Source organism: Delphinapterus leucas, chromosome X (genome assembly GCF_059928025.1).
Source record: "Delphinapterus leucas isolate spDelLeu-1000000601 "Yukka" chromosome X, BTC_Dleu_Yukka2, whole genome shotgun sequence".
NCBI classification, from domain to species: domain Eukaryota; kingdom Metazoa; phylum Chordata; class Mammalia; order Artiodactyla; family Monodontidae; genus Delphinapterus; species Delphinapterus leucas.
Genome location: NC_143150.1, coordinates 6707837 through 6729891, shown reverse-complemented (window position 1 = coordinate 6729891; position 22055 = coordinate 6707837). Strand labels below are relative to the sequence as shown.

Here is a 22055-nt window from a genome sequence, read left to right as displayed (position 1 = left end):
GCCTAGGGTTAGGGGGTCGAGCTGATGAATAAATAGGTGGAGCCCAGGGAATTTTTAGGGTGGTGGAACTATTCTATATGATACTATAATGGGGGGTGCATGACATTATGCATTTGTCAAAACCCATACACTATACAACACAAAGAGTGAACCGTAATGTAAACTAATGTATGGACTTTGGCTAATAAAATATGTCATTTTGGCTCATCAATGATAGCAAATAAACCACAGTAATGCAAGATGTGAACAATAGAGGAAACTGGGAGGGAGATACCAGGGAACTGACGTGCAAACTGTCTACTATCCGCTTGATATTCCTGTAAGTCTAAAACTGTTCTAAAACATAAAGATTAGTATTTAATTTTTTTTCTAATATCTAGTTCAAGGGAGGCGTCAAAGTGAAGTGAGATTGTCAGAGAACGTGTCATGAAAGAAGTGAGGCTTTAGCTGGCTCCAAGCGGGTCCATAGGATTTCTAGAGTTGGAAAGGGCAAAGGGCATTTTAGCTGGGATTGAGGCATGAAAAAGTTTCAAAGGGCTCAAATTTCGAAGGAGCAGGAAATAACACAGAATAAATCAATACAAAGACAACAGTCAACAATTTAATGGAAGCTAGGGGCCAAGGCAAGTCTAGAGGTGCTGAAGCATCATTCCAACATCGGATAAATATAAGCACGGGAACAGATTTGACCCAAGCTGCATCCTCAACACATATTCATTCATTTATTCATTCATTTCATAAATCAGTAGGCACCTGCTATGTTCCAAACACTGTGGTAGGCACTGGGGACAAGCAGTGAATAAAAGAAACAAAAATCTCTGTTCTCACTGAGCTTATATTCTAGTGATAGGAGACAGAACTTACCTGATGTTTTCAAGAAATAGCAAAGAAGCCAGTATGGCTGGAATGGAGTGAAGGGAGGAGGTAGAAGGTGAGATCAAGGAGATAACAGAGGCCAGTGGGTGAAGGGCACTGAGGCCAGAATTAATAAGGACTTTGGCCTTTACCCTGAGGCATTTAGGGTACAATTGGAAGGTTTTGAATAGCAGAGTGACTTGATTGACACCTGAATAGGGTCTGTCTCTGTGTTGAGAATAGACAGAGGATAAGAGTGGCTGCAGGGAAACCAGCGAAATTGTTACAATAATCCAGGTAAAAGAAGATAGGGACTTGGACCATGGTTTTAGCAGCACAAGTGGTGAGAAATAGATTGTGGACTCTGAAAGGATTTGTTGATGGATTCAACGTGTGAGAGAAAGAGAAGGTCAAAATGACCCAGTTTTAGGCCTGAGCAACCACCCTGAAGAAGGGGTTGCCAGTGAGAGAGAGAGAGAGAGAAGAATGTGGGAGGAACAAGCTGATGAGTGGGGCTGAGCCTGTGTCTGAATTCAGCTGAGCTGAGACTCAGAGTTAAGTGGGCAAAGACGAAATCATAGCACATACAGGTAGTGAGGATAGGCACGCATTCATTCATCCAACATTTCCTAAAATCAACCACTTTGAATGTGCCAGGGACACAAAGATAAATAAGACGTCTTTCCTGCCCGTAAGGAACTAACAGTCCAACGAGGAAAACAGAAATATAAATAAGTGATGCTAGTATATTAAGCATCATGGGTGACATATTCAACATTTACCAAGTCCCTGCTATATGCCAAGCAGTACGGTGAGGAAGCAGGAGGTGTGGACAAAGTTCTTTAAGAGCACAAAAGAAATTCTTGCAAAGGTTTGTAAAGACACTCACAAGGATTTTCACCACAGTGTGACACCAGGGAGTTGGCAGTAACCTAGACGCCCATCACTAGGGAAATCACAGCAATGTGGACATAGCTCAAGAACGCAGTGTTGAGTGAAAACAGTGGGAGGCAGAGATTTACAGCCCAGCACCATCTTTGTAAATGTAAAAGGCGTACACAGAACACCGCATGTCTTAAATGATCAAGGATCTATAGCAAACATATTGCAGCTTGTGTCTAGAAGAAGAATGAGAGTGGGTATTGAGAAAGATGAGGACAAATAATTTAAACAATGTAAAATAATATAAATAAGAGAGGGGCCTTGCAGGGACTGGTGATGACAATGTGCTGAGAATTGAGGAGCAAAGTTAACTCTCTGCACCTGAGATACAAATAACAAGCTAATGGGAATCCAGCCAATAACCCTAATGAGAAGAATATTCCAGGGGGCCAAGAAGCATGGGGAGACATGAAGGCATGAAAGTGCATCAGCGGTTCAGGGAACACCACCAGGTTTAGTGCAGCTTGTAGTGGTTATGAAGAGCTGGTACTATTTGAATATTTGAACAACACCCTACACGTGGAAGGTATAACCATTCTAATCAATCTGTCCCCCTTTACTACACTGGGGTTAAAGCTCATGCTCTGCTCTGTTTCCATGCAGCCAACTGGTGAGATTCTCTTTCAGCCTCATTGGAATCTTTGCATCTTGTGACTACTCCAGAAACCCTAGTTCAATAGATCATCCCTGTTTACCATGGCCTCAAGGAATGTGGCCCTTGATCTGAGGCTTTCATGCTGGAGTTCCACCAGCAGCAATGCTGCTGCTCTGGCTAGGAGTGGGGTGGGAAGGGAACTGGAGGCCCAAGGATGCCTCGCATTCTGGGGCACCTGCCTGGGGCGGTTCAACCCGCCTCCACCAGCTCTGTTGGTCACATTCCAGCTGGAGTCATTTCCCAGCTCTGACCTATGTCTCAGTAGCACTCAGCACGGTGTCTGGCATATAGTAGGGGCTCAATAAACTTCTCAGTTGAATACAAGCCTTCCAAAGGAAACCTAGGTCAAGGTGGATACAAGCAGGACGCAGAAGCAGGAATGAGAAAGAACTGGGGTTTGCTGTACTATGGAGGGTAAAGGGAAAGAGCTGCAAGAAAACAGGTGCACAGGCCCTTGTAGACAAGTCGCCTCTGGTGCACAGTGGGCATACAGTAGGCGTGAAATAGTAGGGAAATAAACTGTAAAGAAATTAACAAGTGTTTAACACATTTTCTTTTTTACGTATGTCAAGTAAAAGTATGAAGCTGAATCGAGAAAAGGGAAGTATGTGGGTCAGTGCTGGGTCTGTGGAAGGACTAACACTTCCAGAGGTCCTGACACACTCCACTGCCCCTCCGAGGACACAGAATGCATCCACAGGACGGCCCAAAATCTCTTGGGGAAGAGAGGGCGTTACTCTCACCTTCAGCCTCTAAGGGTCACCCAAGCCTGAGTCACCGCGGTTGCCACTGTCACTAGTTCAAAGTCTTCTTCAATCTAATTCTTCACCTTCATTCTTGTCCCCCACTCCACCTCCAGCTCAATTAGGCTCTGCCCCACTTTAAATAAAAACAAAAACAAAAACACCTCCAACCTAAGCCAGCCCGGACTTGGATAAGTGAACACACTAGTTTGCTACGGGAGGCCCTTTCCCACGCCTCGGCTTGCCCCCGCTAAAGGAACGGGCGCTCTGGTCCTCGCCAGGCGACGCGAAGCGGTGCGACCTGTCTCCGCCCTTCCCGCCTTCCCGCCCGCCGCCGAGCCCGCGCACGCCGAGCCCGCGCGCCTTACGTTCGGCCCGCCCCCGGTCCTTCCCCAGCAGCGCGCAGGCGCGCGCTTCTGGGCCCGCGAGGGGAAGGAGGGCGGGGCCGAGGGGCCGAACCCTGGGGGAAGAGGCGGCGTCGGTCATGTGATGCGGTTTCACTGTTTACACGCGGAGCGGCCGGAGCTTTCGGCCTCAGTCAGGCGCTCAGCTCCGTTTCGGTTTCACTTCCGGTGAGGGGCCGCCTCAGAGCGGGTGGTTAGCCGACGGCGAGCGCAGGCGGCGGCGGTGACTGCGGCGCCGCTGCCGGGGGGCGTGCAGCAGCGCGGCGGCAGCGGCGGCTGGGCCTCGAGCGCCCGCAGCCCACCTCTCAGGGGCGGGCTCCCGGAGCGAGCAGGGCGGACGAGAAGATGGAGGAGCTGGTGGTGGAAGTGCGGGGCTCCAATGGCGCTTTCTACAAGGTACTTGACTCCAGGGCAGGCCCCATCTTCGCCCTTCTTTCCCTCCCTTTTCTTCTTAGCCTCGGCCGGAGGCAGGCCTGGGGCCCTCTTCCCAAACGCCGCGCCCGGGGCCAGGGCGCGCTCGGCGGGATGTTGTTTGGGAGGGAAGGAAGGACCGGACTTCGGGCCTGTAGGAAGCCCCTTGAGCCCCGCTGCCTCTCCTGTATGAGGCCCCGGCGCCTGTCGGAATGAGAAGCGGGCAAGGAAAAGAGGGTGCCCTTTCAGGGACCGAGCCCCGGCAGGGAGAGCTGGGGATGGGCGAGGGCCGACGGCAGGTAGGAGATACGGGCGGGAAGGGCCGGTATCCGCGCGAAGTGACGGTGACGGCTTATTTCTGTTTTCTTAAATATCCTCTCCCAGTGGGATCCGGGCCTGACGTGTGGGTAGTTGCCGAGGAGCGGGGGGCGCTTCCGTCAAGCCGCCTCCTGCCTTGCAAAGAGGGTTTGCCATCTCCTTTGGCTTCTCTTTTCCTGTCCAGCATTGGGACTTCGGAGAGCTCCACTGTTCTGGGCGAGCGGTGTGAAGAAAGAGTAGTAAGAAGCTGTAGTCGGTACCAAATCACAATGGCAACTGATTATTAGTGACCTTTCTTTGTGGATTTCAGAAAAGATTTTAGATTCAAAAGTTTCAGGAAGACCCAGACATATCCGAGTAATGGTTTAAAGAAGTTGGTAATCTTGAATATTCGTGGCCCCTCCTCCCTTGTTATAAATGTGGGCAAATTCAGGAATACAGATGCTTCAGCGTCTAAAAACATTGGCAGCTCTGCTACTTAAGAAAAAAAATTAACCCTCCAAGGGCCTGGATATACGCCATGAAACTTCAGGAAATTATCATTATTGGGGAATTTTTTTAAGTGAGTGGAAATAATTGTTCTGTGCTCCACGGGCTTGACTATCTCCTCTGTGTAATGTTGCAGTGAACTGTATTGTTGAGGTTTTAAATAGGCATGCATGGTTTTCCTGCGGGCTTTTCTTTTTTTAAGTTACACCATTGCAGATCTTACTAATATCTTACATTTTCAAAAGGAGGCTTAAAAATATTTTCATATGTCGGTAGTGCGTCTCTTGGTCCATACTTGCTGTAGATCTAGCAGTCTATAAGTTCTCATTTCCTCTTGAATGTCTCTCTATAACTTCTGTAAGTAATGTCCCACCTTACTACAGTATCTTGGCGACAGAAGGTGCATATAGAAGGAAGCATGGGAATTAAATATTGCCATTGTCCAAGTGCAATTCTTAAATCTATATAGGATTACATAAACGTTTCAAACGAGGTATATAGGAAAATAAACATTGACTTAACTATATATGTGTTTACCAATTTTATGGAGATATTTGGAGATCAATATATTTAATGAGTGAGTAAAGTATGTAAACTGTTCCATACTTGTAGCAAAATGATGCAGTCAAAATTCTGGTTGCATTTTTTTCAGTGATCCATAATTCTGCTGGTTAGTTTGTGTAGAATCGTTCTGCTTCCTAGATTGGTAGTTTTACTCACTAGATTTGGGGCACTAACTGTAATAAATATGAGCAGGGGCTAATGGTTGAGCGGTATTCTAATAGATCTGTGATATTAGCTTAGATTAGATGCCACTCTTACTGTCTTTTAGTGGAGTTTGCTTGCTACAGAGGGCAAGTAGTACATCGTGGTCTTGAAGGATATATTGTTCTGTTCGAGCAACCTGTGATTTGCTTCTGTGATTTTGCTTGCAAACTGATTGGAATATAAGAAAGACCCTCTATCTCTGCTCTTAATCTCCCCCTATTTTTGTTTTTTTAACGAAGTTGCTTAATTTGAAGGTGAATAAAAGGAATGGGTTGTCCCTTAGTTCCTTGAGGGGAAATATTAAACATGAACAAACCTGTGCAGAATTGCTGTTATGTTTATTTAGTTAAGGTTTTGTTTTTAAGAAAACCTCAAATGGTCTGTATTGGTAGAAAAATAGTTTCTATAATGAAAAGGTTTAAATTCTTATAAGGCTCAATATTGATGTGAGTTATAAAAGTAAAGCAAAAGTAAACTGAGTTGCTTGTCCAGTGGGATGGGCAGAAAAGATGGGAAATAAAGATGAATAAAAAATGAACTATTATGGAGAAATGTTACATTTATGAAAAAATTGGGAACCTGGGTTCATCGGATTGATTGAAAAGGCTTAAAGAACTAGACAACTCAAACAGCTTCAGTATAATTGAATTCAGACTTTGATTTGCCTAACAGAACCACCATATTGTAAGGTACAGTTCTCCATCTTCTGAGCACATGGTCCAAATTTGCAGTATAAACTGGGTAGAGTATGTGCTGGGAACAGTTGGGTTTTTTCCTCTAAAAAATTAACTCAAACTTAGGATTCAGAATTACCAGAACCATGAAACCTAAACCCTAAGATTGTAGCAGCTCATTTCTATTTTTCCCTCTGGTGTTTATTCTTAAAAACTCGAAAGTTGGATTTAGTAACTGTCAGAGCCACTACTTTTGTGCTTAGGTATTTCTTTGACTTAGAAAAAGTCATGTAATGAAAATTTTCTTCACATTTTCTCTGAAGTCTTCTGTACTTCAAGGAAGTAAATTGTTCAGGTCAACCACATGTTTTTTTCTTCCCAGTCTAAATAACCTTTTTAGTGTTTAGTATCTTTATGGAAGCATCAGTACTCCCCTTTTGAGTTGAGCATTTTCCAACTTCATACTCACACACTCTGAAAGCCTCCAAATTATTCATTAAATGTAAAATTCAGTGGTATAAGAATTGGCTTTCTGATTCCTGCCCACTATGGGAATGTGCTTCCTGAGATGACTACAATCGTGCTTTTAACTGTTAACAGGTGCTGAGAGCTCTTGAGGTGCCAGGCAGGGTTCTAGGTGCTTTACCTCTCTTAATTTGTTTAATCACCTCCCACAACCCTGAGTTACCATTGTTATTTCCAGTTTATAGATGAGGACATAGATGTACAGATAGATGAGGTAAGTGAGTTATTACTAAGTGTCAGAGCTAGTAAGGGTCAGATCTGGGCTTTGAGATCAGGTAATCTGACTTCCTGAAATGATGAAATTTAGCTTAAAGAAATGAATTGGATTGGATTTCCTGCCCATTTTTGTAAATTTCATTGTAACTTTGTATTTGTTACTGTAATAATGCCTTAGCATTATTTTGTAAGTACAGTTGCAAGGATATTACCATTGACACAAAGACATCACAAAATATTGAGCTTATGTATTAGCTTCCTTTTTATTAACTCTTGCACCTTGACACATTACACTGTAATTCTTCATATGAATGCCTATTAATGAAAGATAAAGTTAGAAATCTTTAATGCTCCTATGAGGTTTGCTTTTGTTACATTGGGAACACATAAGAACTGAAGCATTCAAAAGTTAGAATACATACACACAGGAAAATTAATAACTCATTTAATACTATTCTCTCTATACCTGTGTGTTGTCTTTGCGTCAAGGTGAACCAGAAAGGATGCAATTTTCTCAGAATTTGTGGTAAATGCCCAAGTGAAGGCGAGTATTCCTAGTCATGCACTGTGGTTGGAAGAATTGTTGATGAGGTTTATTGTACTTTTCCCTTCCCATTGTTCATTCTCATACATTGTTAGTTCCCACATTCAAAGGGCGGCAAAGCAATAACTTGCTTTATATGTGAAGCCTTGGGTTTGAATCGTATTTTATCACATTTCATATGTCCTTATTGTCTATCTCCTACAGATTTTCTTTAGGAGGGATATTTTGCAATGCTTTTAAGTTTTCTCTAATGAGAATTATCAATGCACTACCTGTGCTGTCTTCAGTGATAATGTAGTAGTTGTGTTCATCGGTGGTCAGGGGCTTACATTGAAATTTCTCTGTACAATCTAGGGTGTGAGGTGTAGTGGGAGAGTAAGACTTCACCCAAATAGGGACAGACTTTCTTTTAGTTTCAGCAATCCCGGTGATGTAATGTTTGACTTAGATATCTCTAGTCATTACACACTTTGGTTGGTATGATTTTATGATTGCCTCTTTGGCCCAGTTGCCAGGTGGGGGATCCCATAATGATTTTTTGATTTTCTGTTTATTCCCCCTGATAAGGAGCCTGTGTCTGTCTTTTTTTTCTTTCTTTTTTTCATTTATTTATTTATTTTTGGGGTGTTGGGTCTTTGTTGCTGCACACGGGCTTTCTCTACTCTTCATTGCTGTGTGTGGGCTTCTCATTGCGGTGGCTTCTCTTGTTGGGGAGCACGGGCTCTAGGCATGTGGGCTTCAGTAGTTGTGGCACATGGGCTCAGCATTTGTGGTTCGTGGGCTCTAGAATGCAGGCTCAGTAGTTGTGGTGCACAGGCTTAGTTGCTCCACGGCATGTGGGATCTTCCCAGACCAGGGATTGAACCTGTGTCCCCTGCATTGGCAGGCGGATTCTTAACCACTGCCCCACCAGGGAAGTCCCACTGTGTCTGTCTTTAACTGCACTTTTAGCGCCTTTCTCAAACCCCAAAGATTTTCATCACTTTTTCTTCTGAAAGTCTAAATAATCTTTTAGTATTTAGTATCTTTGAGAAAACAGCCTTTTCTCTTTCTATCCTAATTTTTAAATCTTTTTTAAGTGTGCTTTTGTTGAGATGTAACTTTCTCAGATGCAAGAGTGTTTATGGTTCTGCATCTTTTATAAAATATGCCCCTCTCTGCTTTACCTCTCATTTATTTAGTGCCAACTATGTGCCAGCCATCGTGCTAGGCACTAGACATGTGTGATTTCATTATTCACAACAGCTTTAGGAGGCAAGTCCAGTTCCCCTGTATCCATTCCTTACTTACACAGACAAGGCATCTGAGGCCCAGAGACCATTTCTTGGAGAGCCCCACAGCTGTTATGTCTTAGATCCAAGATTTTGAACCTATCTCTCATTCACAGCAAAACTCTTAACCACTAAGTTTACTGACTCTTGTAAGAGCCCTAGCTCTCATCCAGTCCCATGCAGCTCCCTTCTTGTATTCATTCAAACCCATTCAGTTGCCTTCTTTGGTAACCAACCCCTCAGGAATCCGCTGAACCTATCTTCTCATCAACTTTGCTTGATGTAGATAGGTAGAGAGCACAACAAAACATAGTTTTCCCAGTTGTTGGTGTGTGGGGTGATAATGCTCTGGGGTGGCCAGGGAAGGGAAGGGTATGAGTGTTGGGGTAAGGCAGGGGCAGGGCCGAAAAGGAGGGTTATTGGAGAAAGTATGATGAGAAGCAGAAAGATGGGACCTTTGTTGGAATTTTAGCAAAAGGCCTCAGGAGTCAGAGGAGACCTTTGCAACCTCTGAGTTTCTTTTATTCCCCTTATTACAGCAGCAACAAGAAGGTATTCCATGCCTTCTGTATTCACATAATATGCAAACAGTGGCTAAAAATGACTGGTTTGGGAACAGTCACGCCAACATCCATATACAGGTAAGCCTCATTAACTCGAGGCAGTGGCCGCCGTAAGCTGTGATGAGTACTCAAACCATTTTTGACACTCTACATCCGGAATTGCTTTTAGTGTCTTTGAAAACTTGGAAGCTTTTTTTTTTGTTTTTTGTTTTTTTTGGTTTTTAATAGTCACACAGTTGCAGATCTTCCTCCTTTGAAGGGACGTTTAATTTTAGGAAATAGGTAAATGTGGTGAATGAGTGTGATTAAACTGTACAATAACTTTTTGGCAAATAGAAAAAAATTAAAATAGAGCAGTTAAGTAATGAGACTAACTTTTAGAGTGCTTTCAAGGTGGATTTGAAAACAGTCCCCAACATTTGTAAATGTTTTAAATCAGTGCTATCCAGTGGAACTTTCTGTGATGATGGAAGTGGTCTCTACCTGCGCTGTCCTCTACAGTAGGTACTGAGCCCTGTGTGGCTTTTGAGCACTTGAAGTGTGGCAAGTGTGACTCAGACTGATTTTTAATTTTATTTAATTGTACTTAATTAAATCAAAATATGTACATATGACCAGCAGCTTCTATGGTGAGCAACAGCACGGTTTTAGACAAGGGCAGTAGTATTGGAAAGGTACCTGATTTAGTGAGAACAGTTCTTCACCCAGCTGTAACAAGGTTCTCTTAGCTGACTAAAGGACTTAACATTTTCAGCATATAATATACAGTAAAGAACTAATACTAGTTACTGCCAAGGCATGCAAACATAAAATTTTAGACAAGGATGGAGACAGAGCAAAGACATTTTTTGGTAAATAAGGGATTAGCTCCTAATAGGAGTCCCACCCTCAAAAAGCAGGTTGTTAATTTGGTCTTCGCCATCATGTAAACACAAGGGAGAAGTTGGGGTGGGGGAGTCTGTTTTTCCTTTCTCCGTAATTTGTGGGACTTACTTTATAGAACTAAACGTCGAATTCCTCCAACTTTAACTCAAAATCAAGCCTTTCTGTTGCTGAAGTAATAGGCAAACCCCTGAGAGCACTGGGGGCATGCGCCCTTATAAAATCTAGTATATTCTAAAATATCATGGTCAGTATTAAACTAGAGTTCTTGAAATACTCTGAAGAGAATGGGTGTGATTTAAATATGGCTAAGGAAAAATAAGCAAGATCAAAATGATAGGAAGAAAATGTGGATCCCCCCCACTTTAAACCAGCAACTATAAAGATACACATACACGCTTAATTTAGAAATAATAATTTAGCCATTTTGAGTATCGCAGAACACCTAGATTCCATTATAGTCCACCTTGATCTTACAAGGAAACTGTCTTCTAGCATAGCTTTGCATTTATTCTTTTGCATGTGGATATCCAGTTGTCCCAGCTCCATTTGTTGAAAACAGTGTTCTTTTTTCCCCATTGAATTGTCTTGGCTTCCTTGTCCACAAAGGATTTACTTCTACCGCACCCCAAGCTGTTGCTCCAGGTCTAAGCCTTTGCTCCTGCTGCCCATTAGGCCTGCTGGGCCTCCCCATCCTCCACTCCCTAAGTTGGATAGGAACCTCGTCCTCTTCTGTTTGTCTTTCCTGACCAACATACTACCACCCCACCACCCACATACCTTTCCTCCGAGGCTAGGATAGGAACCCCTTAGGCAATGATCCATGATAATAACTATTCATTGAACCCTTAACAGGTACTCTGAAGTTCAACAGTAAATAAAAGGCCTATATCGCCCACCCTCAGGAAGCTTACTGTTGGTAGGAAAATGGGCAAAAGACTATAGTGGGATAAGTTTATAGTGAGGATACTCAGAAGATGCTATAAGAATGTAGAGGATAGAATTTAACTTAGTCTTCTGGGTTTTCCCATAGCAGCTGACATCTGAACTGAATTGTAAAAGACCAGTAGGAGATAGCTAGGTGAAAATAGGGGAAGGACAATAGGAAAGAAGGAACAGCAGCATGTACAGAGAGGCCCAAGTAGTTTAGCACTGCTGGATCACAGCCTGCAAGGATGTGAAAGATGAAGCTTGGAGTGGTGAGCAGTGGGGCCAGGTCACAAAGGGCCTTTTTCAGGCAGAGGAGTTTGACCATAATCTTGCAGACAGGGAGAAACCACGGAAGGACAGAAACATGTACAGAACACATTGGAGTAAGAAGCTTAAATCTCTAAAGCCATTTTAAAATGAATTAAGATATAAAGCCCCTTGGGTTTCTTTATGCTTTATCCTACTCCTCTAATTGTCAAAACAAAAACAAAACCTCCTTTCCTGCACCTATTAAAAACTTAATTTTATAGAATTATGGACAGCATGCTGATTAAAGAATTCTTGATAATTAGTTAGCTATTACTTTTGTTATGTCCTTCTGCAGATTATTAGCAATTGCGTCATCAGATTTAAAAGATTTAAACCTCTGTACTTTATATTACTATTTCTTTTTTGCCAAGTGCCTGCGAGATTGAGAATTTAATTAAACTCTGGTAATTGGACTTTTAGTGGTATTAGCAGCACATTGCTTTTAAAGAGAACTTAGTGTACTTGTGCATATATAGATTTGAAGTTATATTTAGTTATTTACTATTGTATTCTCCTAAAATTGTATTAAGGAGAAAAAGATAGGTTACAACAGATCTACACTGACTGGTATATAGCTCTGGAACAAGTTTCTTAGTTTCCGGTACTTCTAGCCTGAAGTATACCTTCAGCTTTGCATTGTAATTTTCAATTTACTTGTCTGTCTTTGTCCTATGAGATGCTGAACTCTGGAGCAATTCTTTGTGTTTTATTTTAACTAATGAGTATTCCTAGGGCCTAGCACATAGTAGGTATCTAAATATAGATGTGATTCATGAATGAGTGATCCTCACAAACTGACAAACTTTCACTTGAAGCTTCATTCTGTTGTTAAACATAAAATGTTTGGTATCTGTAAAGTGTAACTGAAAACAAAAATGATGTTTAAGCTTAGAAGTTAATTTAACTGTGGTGGTTTTTTTTCTTATAGGCATTTGTAAAAGATGTTCATGAAGATTCAATAACAGTGGCATTTGAAAACAAGTAAGTGTCCTGATATAATTTTAATATTTAGGTTCTTTAATATTTTATGCTAATTTTTCCTTTTACTCCTCATTTTAAAAAATTCAAGTGTAGTTTGAGTGTTTTTCAGGAATGGATCTTCGTGTTACTGACCAGGAAGTTCGTGAACAACTCAATATTAAACCAATGGAATGACTGTTCCTGCTAATGACCTCCGAGATTCCTTTTGTATAATCTTGATCCTTACACCTCAGTCCCCTTGAATGTGGAGAAAGAAACCAGATTCTTCTGTATTAGTAACTGAGGGTTTGAATAGGAATATTTGTAAATGTTAAAAGATGAAAATGAATGGATTCACGGGTACTGGGAAAGTCGATGTGAGTTTTGTAATGTTAAATCTAAAATTGATGGTTTTAGTCATCTGGTATATTTTATTGGAAATAATTGTGTTTGCCCATTAACATTTTTATCTGTTTCATATGTTTATAATCATTAATAGCAGTAACTGATCGTTTCTGCTTTCTTCTGCTAGGTGAATAAATAAAAATACTTAGAGGCCTAGGAACATTAGCTATACAAAGGCATCAACAGTATAGATGTTAGCATTTTATTGGGGGAGACAGGTCTCTTGACTGAATTTTTTAATGCTAATAACGGCTATTTTCAGAGTAGCCATTCAAGAATATAAAGTACATATAAACTCCTTAACCAGAGTATAGATGTGGTCATGATCTTAGGATTTTACTGAAGTCTGAAGTCTGGCCAACAATTATAATGTTTGGCTTTTATTTACCAAGAGAAATTAATAGTGTATCAAAAGCAGATTGCAAGTCTACAGAGAGAAGAAATAAATTAGTGGTTGCTTAGTGGCTGGTGGGGGATGGAGAGCCATAGCTAAAGAGTATGGGATTTCTTTTTGAAGTGATGAAAATTTTCTAAAATTGACTGGTAATGGTTGCACATATCTGGGAATATACTTAAACCCATTGACTTGTACATACACTTCAGTGGATGCTTATATGGTTATGTGAATTATATCTCAATAAATCTGTTAAAATACAGTATCTGACCCAGACGTGCTATAATTAGAATGTTAGCAGAATCTTGTAGCTTCCAACAGGGCAAAGTACAGTTGACCCTTGAACAACATGAGTTTGAACTGTGTAGGACCACTTATATGTGGATTTTTTTCAGTAGTAAATACTACAGTAGTGCACGATCCAGGGTTGGTTAAATCCGTGATGCAAACCACAGATATGGAGGAACTGTGGCTACGGAGAGCTGACTATAAGTTATCTGTGCATTTTTGACTGCACAGAGGGTCAGCATCCCTAACCTCTGAGTTATTCAAGGGTCAACTGTAGTTTTCTCGGATGCCTAAAACGCATTTAGGGAGATAGATAAAAGGATTTAGAGTATCCAGCCCAATTCTCAGCTCTAGACAAATAGTCTTGGTCCCAAATACAAGTTTGGATAATAGAATACCTTTCTCTGAATACATAGAGCCAAAAGTTCCAGAATGTGCCTCTGCGTGATTATCCATGCATTATACACTAGATAACAGCATCACACCTCTAACAGAGGAATCTTTGATAACTGGGAGAGTAATTTTTTGTCTTGTACTTATACTCTTATCTGCTTGCTTCCATCACTAGGTAAACACTGTTTCCCATAAAGGGAGAGTTATCTTTATTTGCTACTCTTTTAGTTTCTCCTATAGTCCTTAATCTAAGGTATTAAGCAAACACTTATTTCCTCTGTGCATTCAAGAATGTATCTGTATTTGTTTATACAGTGATAGATCAGTTCTCATTTGTTTTCAACCAGATTTTTACTATAAACTTAAAATTATTCTTTCTATGGACCTCCTAATTGTCTGCTGTACCGTAGCTGTGTACAAGTTTCTCTTCTAGCTGTCATCCTGGGAATTTGAAATAGATCAACTTTTTCCTTGTGTTTGTGTAGTATGTATGAGATTCAACACTGGGTTTGAGCATGTCACCAGGATTTGATAGGTCCCTACCAAAGTAGTACTTTCCTTGCGTTTCCTTTTTGTTTTTCTGGTTTTTTAAAACAAACAAAAAACAAACCTGATGTTTTGTAAAACTTCAGACTATATTTACCCTTTCTTTCCTTTCAATCATAAAGAAACTCCTATAATACCACATTATTTTAGATGCTTTCTTTTTGCCTTCCATATTTCGTATTTTTTGAATAAAAAATTCGATTTTTGTCTCTATACTTAAGACAAAATAATTCTTTGGAATGAAGAAACTTTATTATTATATGCTTTACAAATCAAATTTAGCAATGAATCTTTAACATGTTAAGTCATTGAATTTAGTAAGTATATTAAAAAGTTTTTCTGAAGTAAAGACTTTTGTTGGTTTGTTTGGCCACGTTGCACAGCTTGTGGGATCTTAGTTCCCTGACCAGGGATTGAACTTGGGGCCCTGGCAGTGAGAGCACCGAGTCCTAACCACTGGACCACCAGGGAATTCCCTAAAGACAATTTTTTTTACGTTTCAGAGTTTTCAAGGGTGTATAATAATACAGAAAAGGGGTTCAGTGTAACATAGGCCCTAATCATATTTCCACAAATTCTGACTTACCTACCCTGCTATCTTATATAATAGCTCTTCTTAAAAAAAGAAAAAAGCAGTTTTCTCAGTAGGATTTTATTTAGAGAGCCCTTTAGCAGAAAACCCAGAAATGACTGCTCTAGCAGTTGAATCCTCCAGTGTTTCTGCAAAGTTTATCTTTTAATATTCTATATCATTGTAGATATAAAAGAATAATTTGGTGTTTTTCAAAATTGTTCCACGTAACTTTAAATTAAAAAACATAGGCAACTTACTGAACTCCTATAGGCTGTCTCCATCGGGTTTCTGTGGTTTAGGAGACCCCACCAGGCCAGTGCATTGCTGGTACGTCATACTGATCAGCAGCCATCTATCCATGGCAAGAACTGACCACCTCGCGGGATCTAAAATTTAAAGGGGGAAAAGTGAGTTGTGAATTGCTAATGTGCTGACTGCCCCATTTTGCTTGGGAATTAGAGGGCATTTAGGACCAGTTTCTGTGGTCATCGGAATGTGGTTACAATTCCTTTGCAAGTGGAAGTATGGTGATGACGTTACTAACACTTACTGATACTAACGTATTTAAGCATCAAAGGAAATTGCTGTTGTGGCCCTAAGTTTAGAACTCTTAGAGGTTGAAATTATTGGAAGAAAGACTTGTTTGGAAAATTGTAATGTTGATCTATTGTGTTTAGAGAAATATTCCAACTAGAACTACAAGGCTGCTGTGCTGCATGCAGAGTTGTTGAAATGTGTCTATATTGCCATTATGCCCCACTCGGCAGAACACTGACAGTTTTAAAGCATTTGCTTCTTTAAACTAGAAAACCAAAGGGTCACACTTAACCAAAAGTTGATGGCAGCATGGTCATTGTTTCCATTAAACCAAAAAACATGTTAAATAATTGCATTTGCTTATTTGCAGCTGGCAGCCAGAGAGGCAGATTCCATTCCATGATGTGAGATTCCCACCACCTGTAGGTTATAATAAAGATATAAATGAAAGCGATGAAGTTGAGGTAAGTTTCCCCTGCCATCAAGTTATTAAGCACTGAAGAAGGGGGAGCATTTAATTTGCCTGTGCCTTTTGTATCCCTTGTCTTTAACACTTTTCAGTCTGCATTGAGAATTATAGCTCGGATGTATATGTGCTTTTGACTGCTCCATCTTAATAATGATTGGAAGTAATACATTATGGATGCTTAAGTGTGGCTGCCTGAGCAGCACTCAGGGTGCAGCTTTGAAAGTCACCACTGATTTCCTTTGCCCACTAGTATTTCTTTCCCCCCTTCCCTCATTCTCTGAATCTTTTGTTTGAATAATATATTGTTAGCTTACAACTGTGTCCCCATTCTAAGTAAAATGGGTTAGGAAAAAATCATTCCTTAACGATAGAGCAGCATCCTAGGCTTGCTTTAAGTAGCAGAAAATCTTCCTGGGATATTTGTAAAAACTCATCTGCGAGTTTTAGTCTATACACATACAGGTAAAACATCTTTTCACAGGAGATGCTATGAACCAACTGCTTATGTGCCATTGATGTCTGACCAAAAAGTGCTATGGAGATGTAGCACATTGACAAAAACATTATATTTGTGATTTCTCTAGCCGCTGAAGACTGTTGTGACACTTAAGGCACTTGGGGTCTGCTTTATGTTGTAGTTGGTCTATATAGTATCCTTTTCTTCCTCCCTGTTCGTGTACTCCATTTTAAGCTTCTTCTCTTCTCCACGATGCCTTGTTAACAGTTGAATTTCATGAGCATTTGTGGTATGATGGAAGCAGCTAAGAATCCATTTGTACAGGTCAGGTAAGGTGTACTAGGTCCTTGAATTCTTATTTTCTGTGCTAGGTACAGATGGTCAGTGAAACAGAAGAGGCCCCAGCCTTGACAAGGTCACATTCTAGTGAGGATAGCTAATATTATGGCAGTTGTAAGTCCTAGGAAGAGAAAAAGAGGATGAAAGGTGATGTAGGGGCAGGAGTGCTATTTTAGAGAGTGCTGAGAGAAGGTCTCTGGATGTCCAGGCCTGTGTTCTTTTCTCTACAGCTTTATAGTGGAAATAGAATAAAGTGCTATTTATTTACCAAAAATATACTCAGTACTTACTAGGTGAAAGGAACTGGGCTTGGTTTTGTGACGGATCCCAGTAGGGAGCACAAACAGTGTCTGTACTTGAGGACCTTTAGCTGTTCACTTCCCCAGGAGACTACGCGCTTCCTGAAGTCAAGGACCAGGACTTTTGGTCTGTCTATATCAGAAGGCCTCATAATAGTGTTTGGATGGATAAAGGGGACTGTTTTTTCTTTTTTTCCCCTCTCAACTGAGTCACATGACAGGTGGTAACCAGTGAGATGCTGTTGCTACAGTGACCTCACTAACTGAGGTTGTCGCTCTAGCTAGCGCAGAGCTGAAAGGAATTGATGGTCTCAAGAGAGAAATGTAGGTTAAATCAAGTTGTACTGAGTCACTGTATTGTATAACCATTAACTTAGGTCTTTTGGTCTGTCTGTACCACAAACGCTCATAATAGTGATGAATAGAGGGGACTTTTTTCCCAACTTAGTCACACAACAGATGGGAACCAATGAACCACAGTTGCCAGGATGACCTCATTGTGTTACATAACAATTAACAAATAACTGAGGTTATTTCTCTGGCTAGAGCAGAGGTGAGAGGAAGTGTTGGGGGCAAGAGGGAAAGGAGGTTGAGTTCAGTTGTATTTCATCTTTGTGTTGTGTAACTATTAACTTCAGTAGTAAAAGGGAGATGAGAGTCGGAGCCTTGAGTTGCCGGTCTTCTCTCCTTTCCTCTCCTCCCCATCCTCCTCGTCCTCCCTGTGTTGTCTTTCTGCTTCTGAGTATTTCTGTCTCTCTCCATGTGTCTCTTTTCCTATTAACCTTGATTTGCTAGTGTCTTCACAAAAGGTTCCGTGCTGCACATCATAAGTGAACTGTGAAGTGGTCGCCAGAGAGATCAGTTTAGAAGAACTGATCCACAGTGTGTGAGAGCAGGAACGTGGTATCCAGAGGATTGCCAGCGTGGAGTTGTCCATTTTAGTGGAGAGGGGACAGGAGACCAGAGAGTGACCGAGGATCTGTCCGTTTAGTTCCCAGGATACGTGAATGCCAGGTGGTATCCTTAGTGAGCTGAGTAGTCAGCGGCCTTACCCATTCAGTGACCATGCAGCCAGGAAGTAGGCCAGGGTCAGTAACTTCCAATTTGTTATTTGCTTATTAGAGTAAAACAAAAACAAATCTGTCTTTACATTTTTTAGATACATTTTCATAGCTCTCAAAGTACCCAAGGAAAGTATGCCCAGGTTTATGAATGGTCATCTTTTCTTGAGCATTCATATTCAGATTACTGATTATTACTGAGGCAGCATAGAGAAATAGGAAAGCACTTTTTACAGGACTCTCCCAGGTAATCAGGTAGTTTCTGAGTGTGTGTCTATGTCTAGAAGTAGGGGTGCAATCTGGCTTAAAGTCTACAGCTTACGGGCTTGAAAGACACCTAAGGTCATTTTAAGAAATTTTCCTTGATGTCTGATAATTTATAGATTTCTGAATGATGTTAATCATGAAATATTCTATGTTGTAATTTTTGTGTAGGTTTATTCCAGAGCAAATGAAAAAGAGCCTTGCTGTTGGTGGTTAGCTAAAGTGAGGATGATAAAGGGTGAGGTAGGAAAATGCCTATTTAAATTTTTTTTCTTATGCGATTTCCCTTTTCTAAAGCCAGGTATACTACATTTCAGTCTGGATTTCTGTTTTAAAGTAATATCTAACTTGAACATTTTATTTAAATGTTTACATGTTCAGTATATTTCGTGTGTTTGTTAGTTGATCAAATAGTTTTTTTTCCTCTAGAGAATTGAAAAACAACTGAATAGGTATAGCTTCTTGTTCTTACTTTAAACACTGTGACCAGGAATGACTTTCATTTATTTCTCACAGTTTTATGTGATAGAATATGCAGCATGTGATGCTACATACAATGAAATTGTCACAATTGAACGTTTACGATCAGTTAATCCCAACAAACCTGCCACAAAAGATACTTTCCATAAAATCAAACTGGACGTGCCAGAAGACTTACGACAAATGTAAGTTGGTATGCAAGAAAAGGCTGAGAACTTAGAGGTGCTATGCAATTAATTTAAAAGAATATAAGTTTTCAAATAATAGAAATCAATTTTTAAATTCAGTGAACTTTGGCAAAAATGGTTTGCAAAAGTAGTGAAAAAAAACATGTTTAGCTTTTTCCAGTTATATAATCAAGCCAACATTCCACTTGTTTAAACTTACTTGGTTACATACATGGCTAATGTACATTTGTTTTCTAAAATACACATTGTTCATAGAATTTTAAGATTTTGAAACTGGTTAGTACAGATATTCTGTCCTAAGTCACAAATCAGTTTCTAGGCAATGGAGATTTGTCCAGGTTTTTTCCCTTTTAGCTAGTATTTTCAGATAAATATGTAACAAGTAGAGCTTAAAGAAGCTTCAAAAGGTCATCTCTCTTATAATCCTTGGTCTGAAGTAATGCTTAAAGACCTTTTAGAGAAGAAATTCCTTTTTAAAGATTTCATCAAGGGCGTATATTAAGTTTGATTTGGACATGTCACACCTTAGATAAACAGTAACTTGTATTTCACAATACACAGAAATCCTGCTTCTTGATTATAGAGATTGCATATGTATGTTTGTGCCTTCTGATTCTTAATCATTTCCTTCTCTCCCTTAAATTGGTCAGTACTTTTTCTTTAGAAAAGAAACAGCAAAACAAAATTGGGTATCCTGTAGCTATCCCCAAGAGTGTTCAACAGTTGACTCAAGAAAATTAGTGACCTACCATATGTAACTGAAACCAGGAAGCCTGCAGGGGAGAGTGGTTCCCCTAAAGATGCCACCTCTGGTCATCTAAGACCACCAGTAATCCCCTAAGAACATAACTGGTTTTTTCCTTTCTCTGTAATCTCATATGCTTGATTGGCCTGAGTATATCAGAAATGTACAGCAAAGGAACTAAACTGTTAAATGGATACAGCATATTTTGCATAAATCAAGTTTAAGATGAATCTACAGTTCTACTAAGTGCAAATGGCTCTGTATATATTTGTACCAGTAGTTGGTAATCAGTCATCTGAACTTCACAGTGGATATTGTTTTTATTTCTAGGTGTGCCAAAGAATCGGCACATAAGGACTTTAAAAAGGCAGTTGGTGCCTTTTCTGTAACTTATGATGCAGAAAACTATCAGCTTGTCATTTTGGTGAGTGTGTTTGAGTTGTCTATTTTTGATGTATTTCATTTAGGGCATTTGCTTTGATAATAATGATGTTGATTTATATCCTTTAGTCTATCAATGAAGTCACCTCAAAGCGTGCACACATGCTGATTGACATGCACTTTCGGAGTCTGCGCACTAAGCTGTCTCTGATACTGAGAAATGAGGAAGCCAGTAAGCAGCTAGAGGTGTGTGGCTTTGCCTAGGGATGGTTGTAAGATTATCTAGAAATAACTGTGTGTTTACAAAACTTGAATATGGGCAGCTTGTCCTTTATTTATTGTTTCTTAGCAATTCCTTATATTCTATATTTTGAAAAATGAAATTGTACAGTGCATAATCGTACTAAAATTTTTATGCCTGAGGTTTCAGAATTAAGCAGCAGTTTATGTATGCTAAGGAACTTCTGGCCAACTCACTTTTTACTAGAAGTTCATCAAAGCTGCTAATAAAATGAAGCAATGCTTCTTCCATATAACATGTTATCATTAAAGTACTAGAGAGTATTTAAATATCTAATCATATTCCTTTCATTATGTATGTTTATCTCTGTTTAAAAGGGTATAGAACTTCTTCATTCTAATTGGTTGTCACTCTTTAAAACTCCTGTCTTCAGATTCCTGCCAGAGGCTATTTCCCTAACTTACTATTTCGTCTCTTAAGGTGCATTTTATCTACTTTTATTAATCCTCCAATAATTTCCATCACCATACATTTATTTTCATTGATAACTATTTAGTACTTCCATCCATTACCATAGAAACTAAATGGATCTTAGTTTAATGTGCCAACTGAAGTATATTATTGTCAGATTCCAGAGTTCCTCATCATTATTCATTTCGTTAGAGGGAAAACACCATGCAGTTGAAATAGTAAAGAAAAAAAGGAGTTCCAAACTGCATTTTAAGAGAGAAGGTGACTACTACTAAAGGCTGTATTCTTGTAAAACCCTGTGAAACGTGCCACCTTCCAATTTAATATGTGATCGCTGAACTCTCAGCAGGAGAGGAGACATTCATATCTCCTTTTGCTACTTTGTTTTCCTTACGGCCATATGGAGGTCTATTTAATTGGTTTTTACTCTCATTCTTTCTTGATGTCCCTGTGTTCACAAGTTTGTGGTTTCTTTAGTGATTCTCTCATAGCTTTTAGGCCAGAACAGCCTCCTTACTTTCATTGTGAGTATTGTGGAAATATACTCATTTACCTCTTCTTAAACATCTAATTCTTCTTAAATGGTCTGTTATCAAACCTTTGGCTTATCATTTATCAGTGAATTATCAATTGAAAAGAATGAACCAGGTGAATGAACCAGGACTCAAAAAACATGACCTCTTGAAAAGTCCTAGGAATATTTGATACATTTTGTTGCTCTAATCTACAAAAAAGGATTTTATACTTTTTAAATTGTTTATAGTAGTTACACTCATTCATTCAAATTATCAGGTATGTTGAATAATGAGAAACTAGCGTGCATGCCTGTCTTTTCTCACTACTAATATTAAAGAGATCCACATATTCAGATACGAAATTTCCATTTTTCAACATGAGCCACTAATATGTTTGGTTTTCATTAATGGCATGCTAGAACTAAACATTAAATTTTGATAATACTATCTAAAGAGAGTGATTATCCACAAGTTTGAGGTGTCAGTATAACCTAGTTCAGTCATCACTGAATATTTGAAATAATGCATCTTACTTGTGGATCCAGATCA

At 39.9% G+C, this 22055-nt stretch overlaps 1 protein-coding gene across 10 annotated transcripts in view; it reads left to right on the top strand.

Moving 5' to 3' along the window:
• The first annotated feature begins 3797 nt into the window (after positions 1 to 3797).
• Positions 3798 to 22055, top strand: part of FMR1 (fragile X messenger ribonucleoprotein 1) — a 36356-nt gene continuing 18098 nt past the window's right edge. For 3 of the 10 annotated variants that reach the window (XM_022561107.2, XM_022561105.2, XM_022561100.2), the window contains exons 1-7: positions 3798 to 3995; positions 12428 to 12480; positions 15967 to 16060; positions 18657 to 18728; positions 19002 to 19150; positions 20229 to 20322; positions 20409 to 20525. In XM_022561107.2, the coding sequence (XP_022416815.1) occupies positions 3945 to 3995; positions 12428 to 12480; positions 15967 to 16060; positions 18657 to 18728; positions 19002 to 19150; positions 20229 to 20322; positions 20409 to 20525 (630 nt within the window). In that variant the 5' untranslated portion in view covers positions 3798 to 3944. The remainder of the gene's footprint in view (positions 3996 to 12427; positions 12481 to 15966; positions 16061 to 18656; positions 18729 to 19001; positions 19151 to 20228; positions 20323 to 20408; positions 20526 to 22055) is intronic. The other 7 variants (XM_022561108.2, XM_022561101.2, XM_089904043.1 and 4 more) reach the window with 4 other exon arrangements.